This window comes from Camelus ferus, chromosome 10 (genome assembly GCF_009834535.1).
Source record: "Camelus ferus isolate YT-003-E chromosome 10, BCGSAC_Cfer_1.0, whole genome shotgun sequence".
In the NCBI taxonomy this organism is placed as follows: Eukaryota; Metazoa; Chordata; class Mammalia; order Artiodactyla; family Camelidae; genus Camelus; species Camelus ferus.
Window position 1 is genome coordinate 9,607,876 of NC_045705.1, and position 14,570 is coordinate 9,622,445.

The 14,570-nt window shown below is 36.4% G+C and overlaps 1 protein-coding gene across 3 annotated transcripts in view; it reads left to right on the forward strand.

The window, feature by feature from the left end:
* Positions 1-14,570, forward strand: part of SLC36A4 (solute carrier family 36 member 4) — a 45,865-nt gene that overhangs the window by 15,060 nt on the left and 16,235 nt on the right. For 2 of the 3 annotated variants that reach the window (XM_032488341.1, XM_032488342.1), the window contains exons 4-9: positions 375-463; positions 1,476-1,571; positions 3,376-3,460; positions 8,127-8,354; positions 10,246-10,344; positions 13,409-13,578. In XM_032488341.1, coding sequence (XP_032344232.1) covers positions 375-463; positions 1,476-1,571; positions 3,376-3,460; positions 8,127-8,354; positions 10,246-10,344; positions 13,409-13,578 — 767 coding nt within the window. The remainder of the gene's footprint in view (positions 1-374; positions 464-1,475; positions 1,572-3,375; positions 3,461-8,126; positions 8,355-10,245; positions 10,345-13,408; positions 13,579-14,570) is intronic. The other variant, XM_032488343.1, reaches the window with a different exon arrangement.

Consider the following 14,570-nt stretch of genomic DNA (forward strand, 5'->3'; position numbering starts at 1 on the left):
GATACAGTGCTTTCAGTCATTTAGATAAGAATTCATGGTTGCGTATAATTGTAATGGTGGGACACTGACAGTCACAGACTTGCCACCTGATGTTAAATATGATGTTGTATTCCATCCTACTTTGCATGTCTATACTCTACATTCATAGGTTTGGACAGCCAAGTTGATAAGATGGAATCATACGTCGTTTTAAATATTACTAAATTCTTTGTGTGTCAGATGTATTAATTTTCCTTTATGCAAATGACTAATCATTTTGTGTAGCAAATATTTATTCATTGTAAATTAGTAGTCAGTTGTCTCATCGTTTATAAGGTAACTGAATTTTTATTAAACTTAAATATTTAAATCGTATAAAATTTTTCCCCCTACAGCTTGGACCGATCAGCCTTGTGTTTATAGGAATTATTTCTGTTCACTGTATGCACATTTTGGTACGTTGCAGTCACTTTCTATGTCAGAGGTAAATGTGGATTCATTAAGTCTAATTTATTTTAAAGCTGTGTATTTATTGAAAGCATCAGATAGTCTTATATTTCTATTGTGCTTTATAACTAGAAATTGTATTTCCTATAATCTGTTACATAGACAAATCTCAGATAATGAATATGGAGACAGGTAGCAGTTCATATGATTTAAATCTGATCAGAATACATCTACTTCTTTTAAAATTAGTGAAATAGAATGTTTTTTTAATTTAGAGTAAATGAAAAAAATCAGGAAAGACATATGGGAAAAATGGGGGCAGAAGTACTACTTTTACTTAAAGAACAATGATCTTCAGTTTGTCGGTAATTTAGTTTGGGGTGTAATGCCGTTGGGGCTTTTTGCTGATGTGTGGGTTGGTAGATAGTCAATAAAATAATACTCTTTTTTCTTTAGTTTTTGTATCATGAAATGATTCTGTTGGACAATGGACCAACTTTTAAAAAATAAATATCTATTCTGGTAAACTAATATTCTAATCTTACCTCTTTTTTGTTGTTGTTAAATGTTCTTAAAACTTTAGGCAAGTCATTTATGATCTTTAAATAATAATATATACTTGAAAAAAATGAGAGAGACCGTGGCTATGTTGATGATTAAATAAGGTAATTTATGTGACAGTATATTGTAAAGCCTTATATAGATGTATTAAATAATGCTATTCTAAGAATGGAATAATGCAGGCATGAACAGTATAGTTGATGTTTTCAGGTAATTTGAAATATTTAAATCAGTGAAACACAAATATTTACGTTACATGAATTCTACAAATACATAAACTTTAACAGTGGATAAAAACTAACACATTGGTAAAAAGGATATATACAAATTTCGAATTTCACAAGATAACTTTAGGAGTATGCAGATCTTGAAATTTTGAAAACTCTGTCTGCGTATAGCCCATTTATTTGATGTTCTTTTCAAGGGATAGATTTATAGACCAATCAAAAAATATTTTTTTCATCTGCATGTATGTCATTAAATTTCAGGTTTAAAAAGTCAACATTAGGTTATAGTGACACTGTGAGTTTTGCTATGGAAGTAAGTCCTTGGAGTTGTCTTCAGAAGCAGGCAGCCTGGGGACGGTAAGTAGTTGCTATGTTATTAATACCTGGTTATTGAAGTTACATGAATTTTTAAGTATTTTACTCTGACAAGATACATTAATAGAAGTATGTTATAGTTGGGGGGAAACAATCTTTAGAGTTAGACGTACTTGGGTTCAAATCCCAACTCTACCAGTGTACAAATGTATGACCTAGGTCAAAGCACTTTTTATTTTGTTCTAGTGTTTTCACTATCAAGTAAGTTTATAGTAATATTTACTTCACAGTGGTTTAAATACAATAATATTTATAAAGTACCTAGCTAACTTGTGATATAATCATGTTTAAATAATTTTTAGGTAAAGGAAAAAAGCAAGAAAAATGTTATGTGTTTCAAATAAAATTGTGGTGTTTAGCTATATGCTCCTAAGACATCTGAAGTATGTATTTTAGCATAGTCTTGTTTTTATTACCACGTTGTTTAAATGGAACTGTTACTGTGGACATGGCTAGTCAAAATCAGGCGAATGCAGGACCGGAAAATAAGCATAGACAATCCACAGCGCACTCACTGTGGTACATATGATATGTGGTAGAAATTAAAAGAAGAAAAGAACAGTGTTAGTATAGTAGGTTAGGGTTAAATATGGCCTTTCTGGGGATTTTGGGGAAGTTTTATGAGCTGCTTAGAACTCCCAGTGTGTTGTGTAGGAGAAGGAAGAAGACAGAGCCTAATGCCCTAGGGATTTGCTTCCTACTCTGTCTTCATTCTTCTTTTGCCCCAGTCTACGGGTAGCTTTGTCTGCTTTTTCTGTCAACAAGAATGGCTTTCAGAGAGAAGTGGCTGGGATGATTGTTGCTAAGGATACTAAAATCCAAGGTGGATGAAGAGACTTTAAGGGAATATTTAAATGTAATTCATCAGAGAGAAGAAACTTGAATTCATTTCAAGGTACCAAGGTTACTTACACAATGAGATCCCTGAAGAACCATGGAGAACTAGTGAGTAATGGCAAGAATGAAGACAGGCAAGGGCCCTTCCAATTTCGAATGGGAGGAGATTTTTAGACTAGATTGCTTGACAGCTTGACATTAACGGTCAAACAAGAGACGTAATGAATTAGTAAGTGCCTGCTATTGTAGTCACTCCCTGTTCCCAGAACAGCAGGGAGATATGGGCTGTATATTAATAGCATGTCAGCAGACTTACAACTTGATTATAATCACACCCAAATAATGCTAATTTGACCGGTGATTTCCTTTCCCCTCTCCCATACACTATTTTATGTGGCTGGAATTTTCTAGAGTACCTCAAAAAATATGAACAGAGCTAAGCTACTGGAGAGGTCCCTGGTGATATGATTTAGGGCCTTACCCCCAGACCTCTCCCTTTCCATAGCCTTATTGGTGATTTGGATAGCAGATAATATGCCCTTCAGATTTGCAAATGACAGGAAGCTGGGAGGGCTGGGTAGGACACTGGATTGATCTGAAAAAGATCTTGAGAAGTAGGAGAAATGGGCTTAATCTAAACAATGAAATATTTTCATGACATCACTTTATAGACAGATATGCTTAAACTGTTGAATTTCAGAAATAAATGATGGAGAAATTTTCGCCTTTTAACTTATGTAAAGCCCTTTGGCTCAATAATAATTCTAGCAATAGATCATAAATACAGAAATAGTAGAAAGTAAATACTTTACGCCTATGTCTTATTTTAAGGAAGTAAACAGAATATATACTCTTATAAGATGTTTTAAAACAGTTCAAAGGAGAAAAAAATACACTGACATCTCAGCGGCTCGTTTATTAATACTTGTTTGTGGGGCTCTCTTTCCAGGAGTGTGGTTGACTTTTTTCTGGTGATAACACAGCTGGGATTCTGTAGTGTTTATATTGTCTTCTTAGCTGAAAATGTGAAACAGGTAAGTATTCTCTCCAGTTTTTGAAATCATTTTCTTCCAGTGCCATAGTGTGGCATCATATTTCCTCTGAAAATGTGTTCCTTTCATAGATCATTTATCTTTCTAGATTTTCATTTAGTCTTCGTTTTTGCAAGTTGAATTTCTGCTATTATTGCAGATTTTGCTTTTCTTGCTCTTACGTGAGTAATGCTTGTTCTTTCAGATCAAAACAGGCATAATTTACTGATACGGATGTTTTGGTAGCATATTTTTTACATTGATGTCTTATAAAGAAATATATAAGACTTTAGCTAGCAGCCTAAAAAGTGAAGTTAAAAAGCGGGCATTACTAAAATCCAATAATTATTGCTATTGTCCGAAAAGACACTATGTCCTGAAATGTACGGTGTTCTGTAATTCTCTCCATATTGTAAAGGTTTGTGTTTTAAGAGGAGGTAGTTTGCAGTCTTGGTAGAGACTGTCATTTTGAACAAACATGCAAAGCACTGAAATAAAAAAGCTCCCCCCTCAGAACAATGCCAAAGAAAATTTCTTTATGTGCTTTAAGTGGCAGTTGGCCTGCTTTTATTATTCCTACAGTTCCCCATGTTCTTCTTTAATTATTATTTTAATCCATAACATTTATTAATTATCCACATGTGCATAGTGCGATAGTAGGCATTATACTTGGTAATACATAGTGCTTCTCTTGTAGGTATTTTAATGCAAAATGATGTGACTATGCGTTCTATAGAATCTACATGTATATACATAAGTATATGTTTGCCTTACTTTTCTAAGTGTATACTATACTTCATTTTATATTTAGACCAAGAATTCACCATTTTTTTTGTAAAGGGCCAAATAATAAATATTTTCAGTTGTGCAGGTTATATGATATCTGTCTCAACTCAGCCACAGACAGTAATACATTAGATGCGGCTGTATTCCAGTCAAATTTTATTTGTAGAAATAGGTGGTGGGTTGGATTTGATCTGCGGGCCATAGTTTGATAAAGCCATGAGCTTAGGTATTTAATGTTGGAAAGGCTTTCTTTTATAAACAAGAGAACTGATACATTTATTAGCATTACTTATTGCAGATGGTGTGCTTTTGATTTTACAAGTGTTTAATTCCACAAGTCACATATTTTTAGGACTGCTGTTACTCAGCTAAGAGGCTATTTATTGCCAAGACAAGACATACCATCTTACTGCTCATTTGCACAGAATATAGTGGAAATGGTGCCTTTCTGGGATTGTACAACACGGTAGCACTGTGTCTTTTCTGTCATCTACAAGAGCTACCAACAAGCTTGATTTAAATTTATGAATAATGCTAATAATGCCTTATAATCTTCTATCTATAAGCTATGATATGTATCATTTAATTTTTACAACTACTCTGTAATATAAGTGCTATGCTTGTTTTATGAATGAGGAAACGGAGTCTCATAAAGCATGAGCAATGTGCCCTAAGTAATGTGAATTAGGCAGAAACCCAGGTCCCTGACACAGCTGCCACTTGGTATATTAATTGTTCACCACTGGACAGGACATTGTCTGATTTTAGTTGTGTGTATGTGTGTTTGTGTGTGTCTGTACATGACATAGAGTACATGTGTACGTAAGTATATAAAATAAATATCTGTAAGCTCAGGATTGGTGACTTTCTCCTATGAAATATCAGTTGCTTCCAAAGTTGAATGGAAGTAAAAATTTAACTCATTTGCACATACCCTAAGAAGACCACGTAGAAAAAGTGACTCTCTGGAAGTTGAGGAGAAACTTGCTATAGATGAAAGTTCTCCTGAGGCATGCAGAGCAACATGGAGAAAGACATTCAGTTAGACTTGAGAAAAGTGGAAAGCAACACTGGCCACCTCACGTCAGCAGGGCGGACAGATGGTCACTGAAACAGCATTATCAGAGATTTTCACTCTCTCTCCAGAGCTGTTCTCATGTTTGATAGCAACGTCCAGTAGAAGACACACGGGTTGATTAAACCTTACTAATTGCTACTATTTTTACAGTTAAAACCCATAAGATTATTACTGCCTTAATCTCCTTAAAATTGAAGGTGCAGTATTTCACCAGATCAAAGAATTAAGGGTTTAGTTCCCATGCAGATGTGCGCACCTTCTGCTCTGTAACTGCCACATGGCTGTTCCTGGTCCCATTAAGCCACTGTGGACAACTGGCAAGGGGGGAGAGAACTGTGTTGCTTCCAGTGATTCTAACCCATCGTGCTGATAGTAGTTCCTCTCTGTTCTTGCTCTGAGATGCTCAAGAAAATGTCAGATAGACAAAATAGTGTATGTAGGCAAGAAGAATGGGGAAAGGATGTTACATTCAGATTAAAAAACGTTACGATACCAGAGAGCATAGACCTTAAAATCAGATCTGAATTCAAATCCATACTCTCAGTTTAAACTCATGCGTTGGGCAAGACCACCCCCCCGCCCTTATCCATGGTCAAGCCTTGGTTTCCTTATTTGTAAAATGGGAATAGTAGCAAAATCTCCCCATATTCTTTGTAAACTTACTGTGAGGCTCCGCTGACAAAAGGTTTGTGAAAGCCTTTATAAAATGCATCGTGCGTTTACATGCAGTACGCAAGTGTAGCATGTTATGGCTTTAATTCTGCATTTTAACTTTGCTGAAGAACATAATTTATCTTTGGAATTAAATTACTGAATAATCAAAAAGTTGATAAACAGTGGATTTTAGTAAATTTGAGCTCTCAATGAAAACAACTGAATTTATGAGTAATTTTATTTTATAACATTTATTTCAGTGTTTTGCATTTTGGTAAACATGTGAGATCATAGGAAGTCCTGTTAGATAGACAGTCTCTGTCTCTAGAGGACACCAAAGGACTCAAATGTTTACCTGAATCTTGCTCTGGGTATGTATCTACACTTTTACTTTATTTTTTAATCTTGAGAATTTTTATAATCATCTTTCTACCAAAGAATACTAAATTATTATGAGAGACTTATGATAGAATTGATTTCAAATTCCCAAACACCTAACAATTCAGGCAGCCCTTGTAAAATTGATTATGTAGCAGCTTTTCTCTTCCCAGGTATCCTTGTCAGAGCTTAAGGTTTGATCATGATCTAGTCTGATCATTGGAGGTACTTCTTTGGTACAGAAGTGTTTGGCTGTAAATAATTGGGTTAGAGAGGAAATTGGGTCAACAAATCAAATATGTTCTTAAAATCCAAGTGATGTGAGTGAACAATTTTGCTTCTATTTCAAATTACAGAAAATAAAATAAAAAGTTTTGATGATCAGGTATAAGATACATAAGAGCTATACACATCTCAAATGGTGTGTGGTGTAACCTGAGCGTTTGTCAGTCCAGTGTGAGTTATACATGGCCTGGGTAGCTTAAAACTAGTAGAGATACTCCCTGCAGCTGAAGGTGATGTGTGCATTTGTAGTGACACTAAACATTGTTCATCATGGATAAGTGAAAAAAATGAAAGGAAACACCTGAATTGTTAATCATATCAAAATTATGTTCTGTACTTCTCACTTTTTGGCCTGTCAATACCATATTTAGGCATTTAAACCTGTTTCCTCAGCTATAAATTGAAATTTATTTATTAATACTACCACCCACCTCAGAGAGTTGTTTTGAGCATTAAATGAAATGTTATATATGAAGTATTTAGCTCAGTACTCGACATATCAAAAGTACTCAGAAAATACTTGATATTATTACTATAGGGTCGGGTTTTTAAGAATTTATGTATCCAGAGACTTGATAACGTCATTGTGTTCAAAGGAGGGTTACAGTGTTTGGGTCAAATAGATTTCCACAGGTACTTAAATTATAGCATGATCTGCCTCTGCTGTGAGTTTTTAAGATTATTTTAAAAGTCCTTTGTAATTTCATTTCTATTTTTGTTAAATTGGATTGTGTGATTAACTGAGTCAGGGACAATTTTTAATATATGGAGCCTATAAATTGTTGTATCTCTTTAGAATGCTGAATATCTGTTTATAGAGGTAGCTGAATAAATTTTGAGGTAAAGTTGATTTATCTTATAGAAATTTCTTGCTCTAATAAAAGTTTATTTACTGTCTAGCATATGGCCATACGTGGAGTTAGTAGATTCTTAATAAGTATTTATTGGCAGTGACGATAATTCATCAACAGTTGCTTTATAAAATACCTTTAAAGTTCAGCTGCGATTTCTAAATTTTATTTTGACTACTGTACATGTCTAAGAGGTTCTTAGACGTTGTTTCTTACTCTGAAGAAAATACATTAGTAGAATACCCAGTGGCCATTCTAGACAAGCCTGCTTCCACTTCTGATTAGCTCAGAAGCAGACTGAGCCTTTGCTGGCATCATGAGCATCATAGTCACAAGGTATAAATTAGTAAATCCGTCCTCATGGTTTTCCAGTGAACTTGCTTTTCACAGTGTGATTTAAAAAAAAGTTATTTCACAAAGAAGCTTATCTTATTTTAAATATCCTTAAATTTGACATATCTATATTTCTAGGAAGCTAGAGTAACTTGAAACAATGTAAATATTTTGTTTATTATAAAGGAATTTATCACAGAGTCTATCTAGAACGTAATTCTCTGTATGTTTCTCCTTTATGACTGTAAGTTGATGGAAGTTTTTCCTCCCCCCTCTTCCTTGTTCCCCTGGTCATCCTGTACAGGTTCACGAAGGGCTCCTGGAGAGCAGAGTGTTTGTTTTGAATAGTACCAATTCGTCAGCTCCATGTGAGAGACGAACTGTTGACCTACGGATATATATGCTTTGCTTTCTTCCGTTTATAATTCTTTTGGTCTTCATTCGTGAGCTCAAGAATCTGTTTGTGCTTTCATTCCTTGCCAACGTATCCATGGCCGTCAGTCTTGTGATAATTTATCAATACGTTATTAGGGTAAGTATGACATGTTCTTAGCTGTGTCGTATGTTTCTTAATAATTAATTTTTTTTTTCACCTTGGAGGTGAAAGTTGTGATAAGTAAAAACCCTACTTCGTATGTGGCGCACAGGAGACAATCTGGGGGACACTGCTTAGTTGAAAAAGCATGTGACAGAGATCGAAAGCCCAGTATTTATAGTCAGATCTGGGTTCGAGTCTTGGTCAGCATGCTTCTGGGCTTTATGGCATTGCTTCAGAAGATGCAATTACCTACCCTATTCAATTTGTGAGATTTAGGATCACGCCGTAGTACACCTCCTGACGTGAAGCAAAGAACTCACTAGTATTTCATTTATTCCTTTAAGATTGGGACAGACCACAAGAGACGGGAGTATAGATGTAATTTTATAATTTTCTTTCATTTCTGAACCTTTATTTGCTGCCGCCACTTCAGCTCACTGCCACTGCACTAAGCTGTACCCTTGTTATCTGACGTATGCAGTAACCTCACCTGATTTCATTGCAGTCTGGAGATTCTTAACCCAGTTCCTTAAAATAATCTCCTGATGGGATTCAGGGATCTTCAAGTCCCTTAAAATTGTTTGTAAGACTCAGTGTTTCTGTATGTGCTGATGCCTCTTTCTGCTGAGCAGCTGGATAGCTTTCATCTCTCACAGGGGCCAACGACTCAGAAAAGCTAGAGGATCCCTGTTCCAGTCTTTCCTGATACGACCCATTTCATACTCTGCTGCCAAAGCAGTTGTCCTGAAATCTCCAATAGCAGTTGATTATAAGCTCTCTTCTGATGGATCTGTTTCATTTTTGCCCCTGTCTGAATTCCAAAGCCTGTGGACTCTTTGTTATAGCATGTAAGAGTGGAAGGGGACAGCCAGGAATGCCTCATAAGGCTTTCTGGAGTGCGTAACCCCTTAGCTGGACACGTAGGAGTTACTGGAGCGGAAAAGGAGGTTCCTAAGGTAGAGGGAACCGTGTGAGCCTTGAAGAACAGCTTAGTGCTATCCAGTGATCCAAACACTTTAATGCTTTTTTCATTCTGCCCCTAGCTTACGTTTTCCATCGTGTCTTACCATTGTATCACATAGTTCTCCCTGTGCTTCAGATGTTCTAAACCTCTCTGTTCCCCCAGTTTCTCCCTGTGTGCTCACACTTCTGCTTCTTTGTTCATCCTCTTGTGTTGGCCTTGAAGTCCACATCCGGTCAGGTAGGGCAGAGAACACGGGGTGGTGAGGAGACTTGGGGTGGCTGGGAGAAGTGGCCGTTGTGGGGATCTTGAACAAGGTATGCAGTTCCAACAAGGAACAAGGCTATGTGAGTCAGGACCAAGGAATCAAAGCCAGAGTCCAGGCATATGCACAAGTAACCAAAGAGTGAAACACTGAAACCAGGAGGGACTTGTGCTGAGGGGCAGCACAGGGTTACAGGGCAGAAAGCCTAAGTCGGGAAATCTTAGAGACCGAACGAGCAGTGGGAACAGAGTGGAGAGTGGATTTCCCTGGGCACTGTCAGCAGTGGTTGATAACGGGCACTGTGGCTCTCGGCTCAGGTGTTGAACATGCTTATGTGTTTCCTGTTGTGGCAGGAGCCAGTCCCAGTGAGAGCAGCCTGGGACTTGCAGGTGGAAACAGGTAATCGGAGCATTTAGCTCAGATGGAATGTGTGGGCTTGAGGGAAACAATTGCTTCCGGCAGTGAAATCCTAACAGCTTGGCTACATTTAACACAGGACACTTAAAGTGTTTATTGAGAGAACTATTCACATTTGTAATACACTTTTGCCGCTGTGAAGCTCAGAAGTGTATGATTTTGCTCTTTCGTTTTAAATTCTTAAAATAAATTAAAACCTGTAACTTATCTTGGTTTTTTTTTTTTTTTTTTTCTTTCTCCAGAATATGCCAGATCCTCACAACCTTCCTATAGTGGCTGGTTGGAAAAAATACCCTCTCTTTTTTGGTACTGCTGTATTTGCTTTTGAAGGCATAGGAGTGGTAAGGATTTAGTCTTTATTATTTAAAAAAAAATTTAAGTCAACACAAGGAGTTATGTAGTCAAGCTACATTTTAAAAATGTATGTTTTTTCTTTTTATCTTTTTCCCTAGAAAACAATTTGCAATTTGGTGTGATAGACTTGAATTATAGTTTCGTTCTCCTCCCACTAACCAAGAGTTTAATCATAGATGTATCGCTTAAACTCTCTAATTCTCTTTTTCTTAATTTGTAAAATGAGGGCATTAGAATAGGTGATTTTTAACATTTCATTATGGAAAATTCAGACCTATACAAAATTCAAAGAATGGTATGATAAACTCCTGTGTAAGCACCCAGCTTCAGAAATCATTAACTTATGGCTAACTTTGTTTTACCTATATTCCATCTGCTTTACCAAGTCTAGGTTATATTCAAACTAATTCCAAACATCATATTTTATTTCCTAGATGGTTTGAAATGAATTGAAATTGTTACAAAGTTACTGTTACATAAAAAGAGTGAAATGTAAATTCTCCCTTCAGATTTGGGCATATCATATTTTATTTGAGAAATAATGTTATCATAAAGCTAATACTAAGAGATGCAAGCATCGTGAGGATGCTGAGCTCTTAAATATTTCGATTCAAGGTGCTTCTAGTTTATTTAAAGCCTAGATTGTGTAGATTTGGGGAAAATAGAATATTGCTATTTACTCCATAGCCTGTATTTCACAGTCTGATGGTTTGGTATGGGAGCAAAGCCACTTATATATTTACATGAACTACAGACAAAATTGATCTAAAAGACAATTTTATGCCATTTTGCTTGGGTTTCTGCTCTCTCTGAATTATCCCTTATGGAATTCTCACTAATTCTTACAGCCCCACTTATTCCTATTACAGACATAACTGTAGACTTTCATTTCTGTCTTTCACTAGTAAGCTCAGTTAACTGCTGGACATTTCCAGTTAAGTGTTGTTCTTCTCACATCTCAAATTCAACACATTCCAAAGTCTGACACATACTTTTTTTTTTAATCCGAAACCAGTTTCACTTTCTCATTTCTCTGATACTTTTACTTTCAGTCACTGAAGCTTGAAACATCAAGGTATCTTCACTCTGTCCCTGGTTTCCTCATTCCTGTCCATAATTAAAACACGTTGAGTCTTCTTTTCATATTTTCCCAAGTCTGTTCCATAAGTGAGCTTGTATGTAAAACATGGACGGTGCTGCTTGACCCAAAAGGAGCCTCTGTGAATGTTAGTGTCCTTCCCTCTCTCCTCTTCCGGCTGCACGGGCACCATCCTTGACCTCAGCCCCTATGTCAGGTCTGGATTATCTCCGGGACATCCCAATTATTCTCTGTTCTCTTTTCTATTAATCACTTTAAATTTCCATTTGGACCTGACTAACTCACCTGAAAAGTGGAGATATCATTAGTTATTATCTCCTGAGGTTATTGTGAGGCCTTTGTGAGATGCTATGTGCCAAGCTTTTAGAAAAGTACCTGGCACATTGTAAGCACTCAGTAAATACTTAGTATTATTATTACTGCTTAGTGTCTTTTACTGTATGGTCAAATTGTATAGCCGAAACCTCCAAAGATTTGCCTAAAAAATTGAACTTTTCAACTAGCCTTTTTTTTTTTAATTTAATGGTTTTTTTTCATAATGAAAATATTTATCTCACAAAATTGACACACAGTAGATACAGATGGATGGATGTAGAAACAATTAGACACATGTGTACACATGGGTCAGTGTAGGTCAGTATACATAGGTATATTTCCTAGCTCTGTCCACTTTGAGAGCTGGAAGCAGTGACACCCAGTAGCAGTGAGCACCCCCAGCACCCAGACAGTGGTTTCTAAATACTATCCTCCAACAAAAGAACTGAAGTTGTTTGGATAAGTGGCTGATTGTAGGGCTGAAGCAGGGACATTCAAGATGAGTCTGGAGCATCCTGTAGTGTCAGGAAGCATAGCAGTGCTCAAAAAGCAAACGAATGGATGCATGTCAGAGGGACACAGGAACCAACCTGATAGAATTCCCAAAGACCAAAGCCAGAACAATACATGCAACGAAATAAATAACAGTGTTTCGGATTCATACTTAAAGTATAGAACAAATATACGTGCATTTGTACTGATACAAATAAATGATTAAATAAATAAGTACATAGGGCAGATTTCCAAATAACTTATGTAGATCCCCCCCCTCCACCTCCCAAGAAGCTGTAACTTAATCCCCCCCAGTCCCTGGAGTGACTTGCTCCAATGACTAGAGCATGGTCAAGGGGAGGGCAAGAACTTTACAGGCAGGGAAACCTGGCAAACACTGCCTTAACCAAGTGATCAAAATGAACTTCAGTGATCGATCATGGTGATGGCATGTGTGTTGAGAAGGGCAGTTCACCTCTGTGGTTTCTTTTTCTAAAACCTACAATCCCAGTCTGGTCATGAAGAAAACATCAGACAAACCCAAATAGAGAGGCAGGACCAGAGACCTATCCAATATCCCTCAAAACTGTCAATAATGAACAATAAGGAAGGGTTGAGAAACTTATCACAGACCAGAGGAGGCTAAGGAGACAAAACAGCAAAATGCAATGTGGTTCCTGGACGGGACTCTGGAGCAGAAAGGGGACATTAGTGGAAAAACGAGTGAAATCCAAATAAAGTCTGGAGTTTAGTAGCAATGCGCCAGTATTGGTTCTTAGTGGTCACACATGCTCTTTGGTTGTGTAAAATGTTAACAGTAGGGGAAACTGGTCAGGAGTGTATGGGAGTCTTCTGTTTATCTCTGCAACTTTTCTGTAAATCTAAAATTGTTCCAAAGTAAAAAGCTTATTTTAAAAAGTTGACAGACCGGTTTGCCTGCTAAGAGCTGATTTCAAATCTTTTTATTTTAAGAATTAAAAAAATCTGTAGTATGAGAGATATGTAACACTTAGAAAATACATCAACAATTATAAGTTTTATCTTAAAGGAAAAAAGACTTGCATGTCAACTATAGAAAAGTTGATTTGTGTTACATATAAGATGGGGTATCAGAGTGTTTTAAACTACTTGCATTCTCTTCTTAGGTCCTTCCACTGGAAAATCAAATGAAAGAGTCAAAGCGCTTCCCCCAAGCATTGAATATTGGCATGGGAATTGTCACAGCTCTGTATGTAACATTGGCTACCTTAGGATATATGTGTTTCCGTGATGAAATCAAAGGCAGCATAACTTTAAATCTTCCCCAAGATGTATGGTAGGTAAAGATGAGTTTGTTAACCTAGTTTGTATATTTTATTGATACAATTTACCCATCTTTCATGATAAAAGTGTGTTCTTGATTTTATGATTTAAACATTTAAACATTTTACTGTGATTTCTTTATTTGTGTAATCTAGATTTTTTTTCATAATCTTCAGAGATCATCTATCATTTTACAGATTCTTGTAGGATTTTTTTTATAAGATTAAAAATTGTAGGGTGTTCCAGATTTGAGTAGCATGTTAGGAGTAGAACATAGACTCTTTTAATATGGACTCACTTTAATAAAAAATTTAATAGTTATCCTTGCTGTCAAAAAATCCAACACTCTGGGCTCCGGATACAATGGTACAGCCCATCACTTGTAGCGCTCACTATTTTACTGGTCAGCTTTACCGGTGTATGTGCCCCAAGTCCTGTCTGCACACAGTTAGGACACATTATACAGTTGACCCTTGAACAACATGGGTTTGAACTGCATGGGTCCACTTACATGTGGATTTTTTTCAATAAGCATATTTGAAAATGTTGGGATTTGCAACAATTTGAAAAACCTCAGGCAAACTATGTAGCTTAGAAATATCAAAAAAATTAAAGTCAGGCACGTCATGAATGTATAAAATACACATACCTACAGAATATGTAGTAATCAGCTATCTATGCTATCAGTAAGGCTTCCAGTCAACAGTAGGCGCTTAGCAGTTAAGTTTTGGGAGAACCAAAAGTTATGTGCGAATTTTCAACTGTGCAGGGTTGGCACCCCAACCCCTGCATTGGTCAGGGGTCAGCTGTAAATGAATAAGATAATATAGTGCATCTTAATATTTTCTTTAATATTAGAACCATATTCTGCTAAATGAAGCAATATATCGGATTTTTCCTTCTTCCAGAGATTGGTCTTCGGAGATTTAAAAAAGATATTGGCAATGGTTATGATGCAGACTTGCTCCCTTATTTATGAAATGGAAAGTAACTCCTTAGTTTTAA